The 12,753-nt window shown below is 41.6% G+C and overlaps 1 protein-coding gene across 1 annotated transcript in view; it reads right to left on the bottom strand.

The window, feature by feature from the left end:
- KIF11 (kinesin family member 11) overlaps window positions 1-6,485 on the bottom strand; it is a 51,521-nt gene extending 45,036 nt beyond the window's left edge. The window contains exons 1-3 of the mRNA XM_003133148.5: window positions 6,189-6,485; window positions 394-526; window positions 66-163 (exon numbers count right to left, since the gene is read on the bottom strand). Of these exons, the coding sequence (XP_003133196.1) occupies window positions 66-163; window positions 394-526; window positions 6,189-6,265 (308 nt within the window). The 5' untranslated portion in view covers window positions 6,266-6,485. The remainder of the gene's footprint in view (window positions 1-65; window positions 164-393; window positions 527-6,188) is intronic.
- Window positions 6,486-12,753: the final 6,268 nt, after the last annotated feature.

Genomic DNA, 12,753 nt, shown 5'->3' with positions numbered 1-12,753 from the left:
CAAACAGAAACCAAATACATGCATCTAAACCTTTTCATCAATTTAGAAAATAATGTTTCACTCACGCAAAAATAGTGCAATTATAGCCCATAATAACTTCATCCAGAATTGGACAAACAACACTTCGGTAAACATCAATTTGTTTAGTAGATGCTCCAAAAACCTATCCAAAAAAGGGGGGGGGGGGTTTATTTTTTTAAAAAGATTCAAAATTACTTTAATAATTTTGGTTTTAATATATTAACTTATTTAGCCCACTAGAAACCATTTGACAACTCAAAGAATCAAATGAAATTTGCAACTGCATGCTAGAACCTAGAGAAAATATGTATACTAGGAAATCTTTACATTAGTGAATAACAAAGAAGTAGCAGCATTTTAGGAAGTAAGTACCATATCAAAAGTATATGTTTTCCGTGAGCTCTTGTCAGCCAGTCCTCCAGTTCGTACACTAACTTCTTTCCTTACGTGGTCACATTCTACTACAGAATGGGCATTAGCTTTCCGTTCTGCCAAATTAAATGGTCTATAAAAAGAAACACACAAGGTTATTCAAAATCTGTTAGGTATCAGGTACTGATGACATTTTTATTAATACCTCAGAAAAGAACAATGTGAAGTTTTACTACACCATTGTTGACAGTGATTAAATGGAGCCTAAAGAATACTGCAAAAGCCAAGAGCAGAATCTTAAGGATTTCAATTCCTAGAAGTTTTTTAAAAAAAGTTTTGAAAAGTATGTACAATTATGACAGTTTGTTGGAGTAGATGCTAACAAAATTGATAAAAATAATGACTAAGGGTTCCTGTTGTGGCTCAGTGGTTACGAACCCGACTGGTATCTATGAGGACATGGGTTCAATCCCTGGCCTCCCTCAGTGGGTTAAAGGATCCAGCATTGCCATGAGTTGTGGTATAGATCGAAGATGTGGCTTGGATCTGGTGTTACTGTGGCTGTGGTATAAGCTGGCACCTGCAGCTCCAATTCAACCCCTAGCCTATGAACTTGCATACGCTGTGAGTGTGGCCCTGAAAAGACAAATAATAATAATAATAATGACTGATATATTGAGTACTATGTCAGGTATTCACTGTTCCAAATGCTTTATACACCATGTTAACTCAACTTGTCCTCACAAGTGTGAGGTCTAGTGGGGAACAGTGACATAAAACAAGTGATTCGAAGAGAAGTGATGTTTAGAAAGGGTAAGTAAAAGGTGCTGTAGGAACATAGAGCAAATATTTAATGTGCTCTAGAGAGATCCCATCGTGGCTCAGTGGAAACGAATCTGACTAGCATCCATGAGGATACAGGTTCGATCAATGGCCTCACTCAGGGGGTTAAGGATCAGGTGTTGCCGTGAGCTGTGGTATAGGTTGCAGATGAGGCCTGGATCTGGCATGGCTCTGGCTGTGGCTGTGGCAGGCAGTTGCAGCTCCCATTCAACCCCTAACTTGGGAACTTCCACATGCCATGGGTACAGCCATAAAAAGATGACCAAAAAAAAAAAAAAAAAAACTCAAAAAATTTAATGTGTTCTTGATTGGGACAGGGAAGGCATGAGTGTTAGGAAAGACTCCGTGAGGAAGAAATCTAAGCTAAAGGCTTCCTTAGGCACTTGAGTATAATGATGACTCTTGATCCAGTCCACTTGGGCAATGTAGTCCTTTAAGCCTGTCTCCTCATTTGAAAATTGAGCTTGGTAATAGTACCAACCTCACAGTGTAAGCAAAGATCCTGTTTAATTTACTGTTTCCCTAGGGTCTATTACCATGCTCAGCACACACTAGACACTCAAATATCTATTAAACTATACTGCTTAATAGATGTCATCTTAAAGAGAATGATGGGAAAGCTAAAAAGAACCATGCATAAGATACTGATGTACTTAACGCACATCTGGGCCAAAGGGAGAGGTATACTCTTTTTTTGTTTGTTTTTAGGGCTGCATCTGCAGCATGTGGAAGTTCCCAGGCTAGGGGTCAGATCAGAGCTGCAAATGCCGGCCTACACCACAGTCATAAGCAATGCCAGACCTGAGCTGCGTCTGTCTCCTACACCACAGCTCATGGAAATGCTGGATCCTTAACCCACTGAGAGAGGCCATGGATCAAACCCATGTCTTCATGGGTACCAGTCGAGTTCTTAACCTACTAAGTAACATGGGAACTCCCAAGAGGTACACTCTTAAGACCTAAGTTCATTTTTCCCATTCATTATCACATATTGTGACAGGAAATGCCAAACAGGAAATTATCTTTGCCCTCATCACTAAATGAACCAAGTTGCTATTTATTTTAAAAAGGATATGTCCTCTGGCATGCATGCCCCCACACTTAGCATATTTTGACTGGTCAGAAGATCAAATTGTGATCTTAAGAAATTTAACTCAGTAACTCCCAGGTAATATCTGGTAATGCTGTCATTTATCAAATGTATGAAAACTTACACAATGCACACAACCCACTGTATGCAGTATTTTAAATGTTCAACCAAATTGAGTCAAAACAAACTTATACTGAGGTAGGCCAAAAGTATCAGATAGAATGAATTGCTCTCATGTGGTTAAAGCTTTTCCAATTGGTCGAATCTCTTGTCTGGTTGTGTGATTAAGGTACCAAATGAATACCATTCAAGTTCTCAGGTCAGAGTAATAGAAATTCACACAAGTCACACATACTAAGTTATTAATACTCCAAGAGGAGCTTTAGGAATTGTTCGTACTGCAATAAAGAATACTGTCGGAGTTCCCATTGTGACGCAGTGGTTAACGAATCCGACTAGGAACCATGAGGTTGCGGGTTCGGTCCCTGCCCTTGCTCAGTGGATTAACGATCCGGTGTTGCCGTGAGCTGTGGTGTAGGCTGCAGACGCAGCTCAGATCCCAAGTTGCTGTGGCTCTGGCGTAGGCCGGTGGCTACAGCTCTGATTCGACCCCTAGCCTGGGAACCTCCATATGCCGTGGGAGCGGCCCAAGAAATAGTAAAAAGACAAAAAAAAAAAAAAAAAAAAGAATACTGCCAAGCCACTATTTTCCACCCAGACTTCTCTAATCAGAAACTTCAAGGTTTCTGCTGATGACACTAACAAACCCATCAATACATTGACTTCATTACAGTTATATTAAAATTCAAACAACCAAGATGGTAAGAAGGGAAATTGAAAATTAAAAGGAGTTCCCGTCGTGGCGCAGTGGTTAATGAATCCGACTAGGAACCATGAGGTTGCGGGTTCAATCCCTGGCCTTGCTCAGTGGGTTAAGGATCCGGCATTGCCATGAGCTGTCATGTAGGTCGCAGACACGGCTTGGATCCTGCATTGCTGTTGCTCTGGTGTAGGCCAGCGGTTATAGCTCCAACTAGACCCCTAGTCTGGGAACCTCCATATGCCGTGGGAAGCAGCCCTAGAAAAAGTCAAAAAGACAAAAAAAAAGAAAAGAAAGAAAATTTAAAAAAAAAGAAAAAATCCTGTCAGTGGAAATCCATTCATTCATTCATCCATAAATATTCATATAATTAGTTACTATACAAGTAAAGAACATCAAAAAGATTGTGTTCATTGTAATCAAGTAATGAGGTCATCTATCTCTCTTGAAATCTTGCTAATCTCTTACACTACAATAAACTGTGCCAATTAAAAGTTTAAAACTGAAAAAAAAAAAATTAGAGAAGAGTATGTGACAGAGACCACATGCAGTCTGCAAAGCCTAAAATATTTACTATCTGTGCCCTTTACTGAAGGATCTGACAACCCCTGAGGGCCTCATAGTTGTTTATTTACTCAAGCTTAAGGACATACTTGCACTAGGAAGGCTATTTGAAATAGAAAAAGCCATAGACATAGAGAACAGACTTGTGGTTGCCAAAGAGGAAGTGGGAGGGAATGGGATGGACTGGGAGTTGAGGGGTAGTAGATGCAAACTATCACATTTGGAATGGATAGACAATGAGGTCCTACTGCATAGGACAGGGAACTATATTCGATCTCCTGAAATAATAAACTGTAATGGAAATGAATATTAAAAAAAAGGATATAATCTGGACAAAGCCTTCATTCGAAAAGATACATGCATCCTATGTTCACTGCAGCAATATTCACAATAGCCAAGACATGGAAACAACCCAAATGTCCATCAACAGACAACTGGATAAAGAAGATGTGGTACATATATACAATGGAATACTACTTAGCCATAAAAAAGAACAAAATAATGCCATTTGCAGACATGGATTTTCATACTAAGAGATTCCCATAGTAAGTGAAGTAAGTCAGACATGATATCACTTATATGCAGAATCTAAAATATGACACAAAGGATCCTATCTGCAAAATAGAAACAGATCATGGACATGGAGAGCAGACTTGTGTTTACCAGGGGGGAGGGGGAAGAGACAGGGATGAATGAGGAGTTTGGGGCTGGTAGATGCAAACTATTACATTTAGAACGGTTAAGTAATGAGGTCCTACTCTACAGCACAGGGAACTGTGTACAGTCTCTTGGGTTGGAACATAATGGAAGATAGCATGAAAAAAAAAGAATGTGTGTGTGTGTGTGTGTGTGTGTGTGTGTGTGTGTGGCTGGGTCACTGCTGTATAGCAGAAATTGAAAAAACGTTGTAAATCAACTATGCTTTAATAAAAAAATTTTTTAAAAGAAAAAAATAACTAGGTCACTTGGCTATACAGCAGAAATTAGCACAACACTGTAAATCAACTGCACTTTTCTAATTAGTCTAATCTGAAAAGAAAAGCATTTCTTTATACTGAAATTGTTACAAATATTAGACACATCCCAAGCACTTTTCATTAGCGATAAACTAAAATAAATCTCTTTTAAGTTAAGGCTTGAAATGTATTGGAATAATAAACACGAGTTCAGAATAATGTTTAACTTTTGGGGAGGGATACAATGGGACACCAGCTGTAATGACTGTTTTGTTTCTAATCTGAGTGATGGATACACAAATGTTTGTTACACTGTTCCTTGTAATTTTTTACAGGTCTGACCTATTTGTAACTAGCAATAAAAATGAAATTTAAAAAACTAAAGCCGCACAGAAAAGGTAATACTGCCTGATGTCACTAAACAATAAAAATCATGTGAAAATTTGCATTTGTAACATGGGCTGCTTTTTAAAAAATCTTCAAAACAGGTTAACTATTAGCAGAAGCCCTAGAGTGCAACTAGTAATTGGTTATACTTAAGTTTACCATCAAATTTCCTCTCTGGCATCCAGTTTAAAAAGCTATTACCTTTGATATCAACAATTCAAGTCACCAAAGCTGTGTAGGCAATAACCTAAGAAAGTTTGTTGATACACTTTGAAAATAACCTTTTAATTTTAGAATATGTTTGGATTTCCATGAAAGTTGCTGATGGCAGAGTTTTTGAAACAATAACAACAAAAATAGACACACAAAACACACATACACCAGTAAACTGTAAAGGGCCTCTAAAAAGCTGAATAAATCCAATTAAGCAATTTGTACAAGTATGTTTTTCCTCTCCTAGTTCATTTTAAAATCGGGAAGTGATATGGAAACTAATCGAGGGAGAGTAGAACACCTTCACCCACCCACTGGGAAAAAGCCTTCTCCTTTGGACAAGAGAAGACCAAGTACAGTACAACTTAAGTTGTCTCCTCGATCTTTTAAAAACAAACTCACTCTACGACTTAATTTTAAAACGTTAAATACAGCGCTGTTTGTTTAATAGGGATTAAGGAAATATTTCATTTAGAATAAAGAGAACAGGTGACTGAATATGTTTTTAGAGGTTATGAAGTATGATAATCCCAAGACAAATGTTAAAACATTTGCAAAGTAGGTGTGCAGTCTTATTTCCAAACTGACCAACTGTTAGGAGTGACATATAAAAGTGACGCCTAAATCTCTGTCGACAGTTTGAAAGGAAAAAAAAAAAAAGCTCTTTTCAACAAAGAACAGCAATCAATTCTCCATAGCTGCTTAAACTACAAAGTCAGACACAAATATCCTTTCTTCTGAAAACACTAATTTACTCGCCGCAGCAACCTGGTGTTATTTTACCGAACTGAACGCGGGGAACTATGAAATAGGAAGGTCTGGTTCCTTCAAAAGCTGCAAACAAAATCGCTCTCCTCCAACCGCGCAGGAGGGAGCCCCACAGCAAAGCCCGGAGCTGGGAATCCAGCCAGGCTCGCCCTACCTGCATCTCACCACCACCTGGATATTCTTTCCCTTCTCATCTTTCTTCTTCGTAGAGGAATTCGGCTGAGACGCCATGACTGTCCCCGCCGAAAATCAAGGCCTGGTCTCAGACTCCTGCGCCCAAGGGCGTGGAGTGGCTCTGCAGCGTCGTGGACCTGGGTGATCTCCTTCCCTGCCAGGTGCTGCCCGTAGGCGGGAAAATCGCTCTCCACCAGGGACTCTGGCCGCACTTGTGTCCGGCACTATCCGGAGCCTTCGAACCTCCAACCTAGTCTCCGCCTAAGCCCAGGAAACCAAGCAACGACTCGGCGCCTCAATTTGAAAAAGAAGACCAAGTCGCCTGGCCAATTGCAGCGCGGGCGCGCAAGGCACCATGGGATATGGTGTCGTCATCCGATTCCACCCCGAGGGCGTGGCCGCGGGAAAGTGAAAAGCGGGTCCGTATTTGCTCGCCCAGAACCCTTAGTCTAGTGGGACAAATGCTGTAAATAGTCTTACGCTTCACTGTGGCCTTACTCGAATTACATAACCGTCTCTAAACCAAAATTTCCTTATCTGCAAAATGGAAATAAGAGCAACCGTCTCAGAGAGTCGTGTGAGAATCAATGAGCTAGTGCGGGTAAATAGCTTAGACTAGAACATGTAAGCCCTCAGGAAAGCTGGAGGTGATTTTAATTATTTTTAGAGGATTGTAATAAAATGCTGTGAAGCACAGAAGAGAGAGGTCCAAAGCGAGCCCGTTTCTCGGAGGGAGCGTCCAGAGTAGTCCTAAAGAATAATTAGGACGTGTTAAGGTGAGGCTACCACGGGTTACCAAAGAAGCTACCAAAATCGTGATGCAAGGACACTGCATGTCATTTTAGGACATGAATTTATCTTTATCCTTTAACTGATGAGAAAACGTCATTGCCAAATGATTCCAAGCAAGAAAGTAGGATCAGATTCGCATTTCCTGACAACTCTTCTGCAGTAACTTGCAGGCTCAGGTCGCGCTCCCCTCCTGGGACGTGGCGCTGCATCCAGCGGGCATCTCAAGGAGGTTGCGCGAACGCCTGCTCGCAGCAGTCAGCCTACAAATCCCAGCAGGCAACGCTGCCTGGACCCCTCCAGCTCTCCGTAGGCGTACTCCGGCCCATTTCGGCAGTGCTTGGAGTGACACCAACAGTTTAGACGTAGGTCTCGGATCCAGGAAATAATAAATTATGGGCCTATGCTGTAGTCCGCTCTGGAAACTGAGCTTCTGGGCCACATTTATACCCTGGGAACCTAGATGAAATTGTAGTTTCTTAAGTGACAGCCAGATGAGGTGTAAAGCTCTCAGCCCCTTAGTGTTCCTCTGCATAATAACCTCCTATCATTCCCCTAAGGAAGCATCTGTGATAGCTTAGACGGATAGTTTTCCCCGCTATGCATAGCCAAATGCCTACTGATATTGAGGTAGGAGGAAGATGGGCCCCTGGGCTGAGAATAGCTGGGACTTGTTAGAGTAAATGGTGCCTTGTTTCTCTTTGACACTTCGAGGAGAAAGTTAATTGTAGGAACTGAGGTCTGCTAGAGTAGAAAGATAAAATGACCACCTCAATCGCTTCTTGGATCAAGAAGTTCTCCCCAATTACACATGCACAGTAAGACTCCTAGGAGTCAAAAAGGAAGGGTGTGCCAGGCCATAATATGTCTTGATACCATCTCAGAACTCTTTGCTCTGGAATCCATCTTGACCAAAAGATGTGCATGCATATCGGGAAGGAGCCTATGACCAGTCAGGTATGAGAAATAAAACAAGAAAATTGGCCAAAGGAAAACAAAGACGGGGAAGAACTGTCCTATATAAGTGATTTAAATCACCTCTCTGGTGGGCTCTTCACTCAGGGGGATGCCCGAACCCTTACTCCTCTTTAGAGTATTACTTCTTTGCTTCTGACCTAAATAAACTGCTTCTCTGTGTGCTCTCCCATGTTGTACTGTGACTCTAAGAATAAACTTTTTACCTGTTTTTACAGTCTTTTTTTCTCCTTAAAACAGTCTTGCTTTCAACAGGGAGCAAGAATCAGGGCAATTCTGCTTCTAGCCTCTATCTGGCCTAGTGGCTAGTATTCCCAGTTTTCATCCAGGCTACCCAGTTTTAATTCTTAAGCAGAGAATTAAGATGTCGCTTCAAGCCATCACTCACTTGTCCCTCCAAGATCAGTATCTCCTCCTAGATGGCTCACCAGCATCTCACTATGAACCTATCCAAAACGGGACTCTTTATCCCACTTGCCTCTACCCTACTCTCTCTCATTTAGACACCTGGCGCTAACCAGATGTTTGATTCCTTTGTTCTCCCTGTCCAGTGCAGCCCTGTTGCCTTTATCACCTCTACCCACTCTAGTCAAAATCTCTTTTATCTCTTCCCCGAACAACTGCCCTTAACCTCCTTGACAGGTTTCCCTATTTCTGCTCCTTTTTTTTTTTTTTCACTGCATTCACTCAGCAAAAGGAAAACTTAAAAAAAAAAAAGAAAAGAAAGAAACACATCATGCCCTTCATGTACTTTTTAACCTTACATGAGCTTCTCATTATACTTAGGATAAAATCCAAACTTCTAATCATGTCCTGTAAGGTTCTTGTTAGGAAGGGGAAAATTTCTCCCTTTACCTATGTTGAGTTCTTGTTGCTGGACTAGTAATGAAATTGACACAAGGCAGATTAACAATAAAAAATAAAGAATTAAAAAAACAAAACAAAAAGAGGAGTTCCCCTTGAGGCTCAGTGGAGACGAATCCGACTAGGAACCACAAGGTTGAGGGTTCTATCCCTGGCCTCGCTCAGCGAGTTAAGGATCCGGCGTTGCGGTAAGCTGTGAAGTAGATTGCAGACGCAGCTTGGATCTGGCGTTGCTGGTGGCTCTGGTGTAGGCCGGCAGCTGTAGCTCTGATTTGACCCCTAGCCTGGGAACCTCCATATGCCACAGGTGCCCTCCCCCCCCAAAAAAACACCCAGAAAAAAAAAATTTTTTTTTTTTGGTCTTTTTGCCATTTTCTTGAGCCACTCCCGTGGCATATGGAGGTTCCCAGGCTAGGGGTCTAATCGGAGCTGTAGCCACCGGCCTACACCAGAGCCACAGCAACGCGGAATCTGAGCCGAGTCTGCAATCTACACCACAGCTCACAGCAACGCCAGATCCTTAACCCACTGAGCAAGGCCAGGTATGGAATCCAGAACCTAATGGTTCCTAGTTGGATTCGTTAACCACTGAGCCACGATGGTAACTCCCAGAAAAATAATTTTAATTTGAACACAAAAATGGACCTAGGAAGTGGCCAAAGCAGGCAGTTTTTATGAATTTTAGCCAATCTTGTGAAAAATTGGCAGGAGGAAGAAACTTAGTTTCTTCAATTAGTTGCTCAATTACTGAAGAATTTAAACAGAGTTTAGGCTTGGGGGTAGCAAATTAAAGAAGTAACAAGGGGAGTTCTCGTCATGGCTCAGCAGAAACGAATCTGATTAATATCCATGAGGACGAAGGTTCAACCCCTGGCCTCAATCAGTGGGTTAAGGATCTGGCATTGCTGTGAGCTGATGTCGCAGATTTCGCTCTGATCTGGCGTTACTGTGGCTGTGGCATAGGCCAGTGGCCACAGCTCCGATTCGACCCCTGACCTGGGAACCTCCACAGGCGGAGGGTGCGGGCCTTAAAAAAAAAAAAGTAACAAGGTTTGTTTACAAAGATGTCTTGCCTGAATTCACTATCTCTGGTGATAAGCGTGTCTTTTTCCTTTCAGATGCTGGAAGTGCACCTTTTGCAGGAGAGATTTGTTTCCTGCACTCAGGTCAAAGTGTCCTTATGGCACTGGTCATTTCTTTAGTTCCAAATAATCAATATTCCATTGAGGCACATTTTGGTGCAGCCAACCTGGGGCACCAACACTCTCATGATCTGGCCTTGACCTATTCAAAAAAAAACTCCAGCCAGTAGCCGCACTGCTCACTACCATGGTCCAAAGCTTCCAAGCTCTTTCCTATAGCCAGACCTTTCCATCTCCCTACAGTTCTCTAGTTTGGCTCCTTGCATGGCTTATCCATTCTCATCCTTCAGTTCTCAGCTAAACTTTCTCTCTCTCTTTCTCTCTTTTTTTTTAAGGTTACACCCATAGAAAATGGAAGTTCCCAGGCTTGGGGTCAAATTGGAGCTACAGCTGCCGCTCTACACCACAGTCACAGCCATGCTAGATCCGAGCCGTGTTTGTGACATATACCACAGCTCAGGGCAAAGTGGGGCCAGGGAGCAAATCCGAGTCCTCGTGGATACTTGTTGGGTTCATTACCGTTGAGCCACAACAGGAACTCCCCAACTTTCTCTTTAAAAAGGACTTCCTTGGAGTTCCCGTCGTGGCACAGTGGTTGACGAATCTAACTAGGAACCATGAGGTTGCGGGTTTGATCCCTGGCCTTGCTCAGTGGGTTAAGGATCCGGTGTTGCCATGAGCTGTGGTGTAGGTCGAAGATGTGGCTCGGATCCTGCACTGCTGTGGCTCTGCTGTAGGCCGGCGGCTACAGCTCCAATTAGACCCCTAGCCTGGGAACCTCCATATGCCGCAGGAGCGGCCTTAGAAAAGGCAAAAATACAGAAATAAAATAAAAATGAAAAGGTCTTCCTTGGCCATTCTATCCATTTTTTGGACGGGGTCTTAATTCTTTTTTTTAATTAATTAATTTTATTACATTTATAGTTGTACGACGATCATCACTACCCAATTTTATAGCATTTCCACCCCAGAACCCTCAATGCATCCTCCCACTCCGCAACCTGTCTCATTTGGAAACCATAAGATTTTCAAAGTCTGTGAGTCAGTGTCTGTTCTGCAAAGAAGTTCATTCTATCCTTTTTTTAGATTCCACATGTAAGTGATAGGATTTGATGTTGGTGTCTCATTGTCTGACTGACTTCACTTAGCATGATAATTTCTAGGTCCACCCATGTTGCTGTAAATGCCGTTTTTTCTTTCCTTTTAATGGCTGAGTAATATTCCATTATGTATATGTACCACACCTTCTTGATCCACTCCTCTGTCCATGGACGTTTAGGTTGTTTCCATGTCTTGCCTGTTGGTATAGTGCTGCAATGAACATTGGAGTACATGTATCTTTTTAAGTCATGGCTTTCCTGGATAGATGCCCAGGAGTGGAATTGTTGGATCAAATGGTAATTCTATTTTTAGTTTTCTGAGGAATCTCCATACTATTTTCCATAGTGGTTGCACCAGTTTACATTCCCACCAACAGTGTAATAGGATTCCCTTTTCTCCATAACCTCTCCAGCATTTATTGTTTGTAGACTTTTTGATGATGCCCATTCTGACTGGTGTAATATGGTACCTCATAGTGGTTTTAATTTACATTTTTCTAATAATTAGTGACACAACATTTTTTCATGTGTTTTTTGGCCATCTGTACATCTTCTTTGGAGCATTGTCTGTGTAGATCTTCTGCCCATTTTTTGATGGGGTTGCTCATTTATTTGGTATTGAGCTGCAAAGGTGTTTATAAATTTTGGAGATTAATCCCTTGTAAGTCATTTCATTTGCAAATATATTCTCCCATTCTGTGGGTTGTCTTTTCGTTTTGTTTAGGGTTTCCTTTGCTGTGCAGAAACTTTTAAGTTTAATTAAGTCCTACTTGTTTATTTTTGTTTTTACTGTCCTTACTCTAAGAGGTGGATCTGAGAAGATGTTGCTGTCATTTATGTCAGAGAGTGTTTGGCCTATGTTTTCCTCTAAGAGTTTTAAAATTTAAATATCTGGTCGGTCTTTTATTTAGGTCTTTAATCCATTTTGAGTTTATTTTTGTGTATGGTGTCAGGAAGTGTTCTTTTTTCTTTTTTTGCTTTTTTAGGGCCACACCCATGGCATATGGAGTTTCCCAGTCTAGGGGTTGAATCGGAGCTACAGCTGCTGGCCTACACCACAGCCACAGCAATGCCAGATATGAGCGACTTCTGTGACTTACACCACACCTCACAGTAATGCTGGATCCTTAACCCACTGAGAGAGGCCAGGGATCGAACCCTCAACGTCATGGTTCCTAGTCAGATTCATTTCCACTGTGCCACAATGGGAACACCAGGAAGTGTGGAGTTTTTGTGTAGCTGTCCAGTTTTCCCAGCACCACTATTCAAGGGGCTGTCTTTTCTCCACTATATATTTTTGCCTCCTTTGTCATAGCTTAGTTAACTGTAGGTACAGGGGTTTAATTCTGGGCTTTCTATCCTGTTTCACTGATCTATATTTCTGTCTCTGTGTCAGTACCATATGGTTTTGATGACTGTAGCTTTGTAGTATAGTCTTAAGTCAGGGAGCCTGATTCCTCCAGCTCCATTTTTCCTTTTCAGGATGTCTTTGGCTATTCTGGGTCTTTTGTACTTCCAAACAAACTTTAAATATTATGTTATAGTTCTGTGAAAGGCCACCCTATATTAAGCATATTCCTCCTATCATTTTCTGTTTCCAGATCCTGTTTATTTCCTTTATAATACTACAACCCAGTTTCCTGGGTTGGAAAGCATGTTTCCTGAGTCTCACCTG

Source organism: Sus scrofa, chromosome 14, assembly GCF_054392235.1.
Source record: "Sus scrofa isolate SSC_HxYL_T2T_F1_AM1 chromosome 14, Sscrofa_HxYL_maternal_Yorkshire_Landrace_v2.0, whole genome shotgun sequence".
Lineage (NCBI taxonomy): Eukaryota > Metazoa > Chordata > Mammalia > Artiodactyla > Suidae > Sus > Sus scrofa.
Note: the sequence above shows the minus strand (reverse complement) of the source record. Positions and strands in the feature narration are given on the sequence as shown.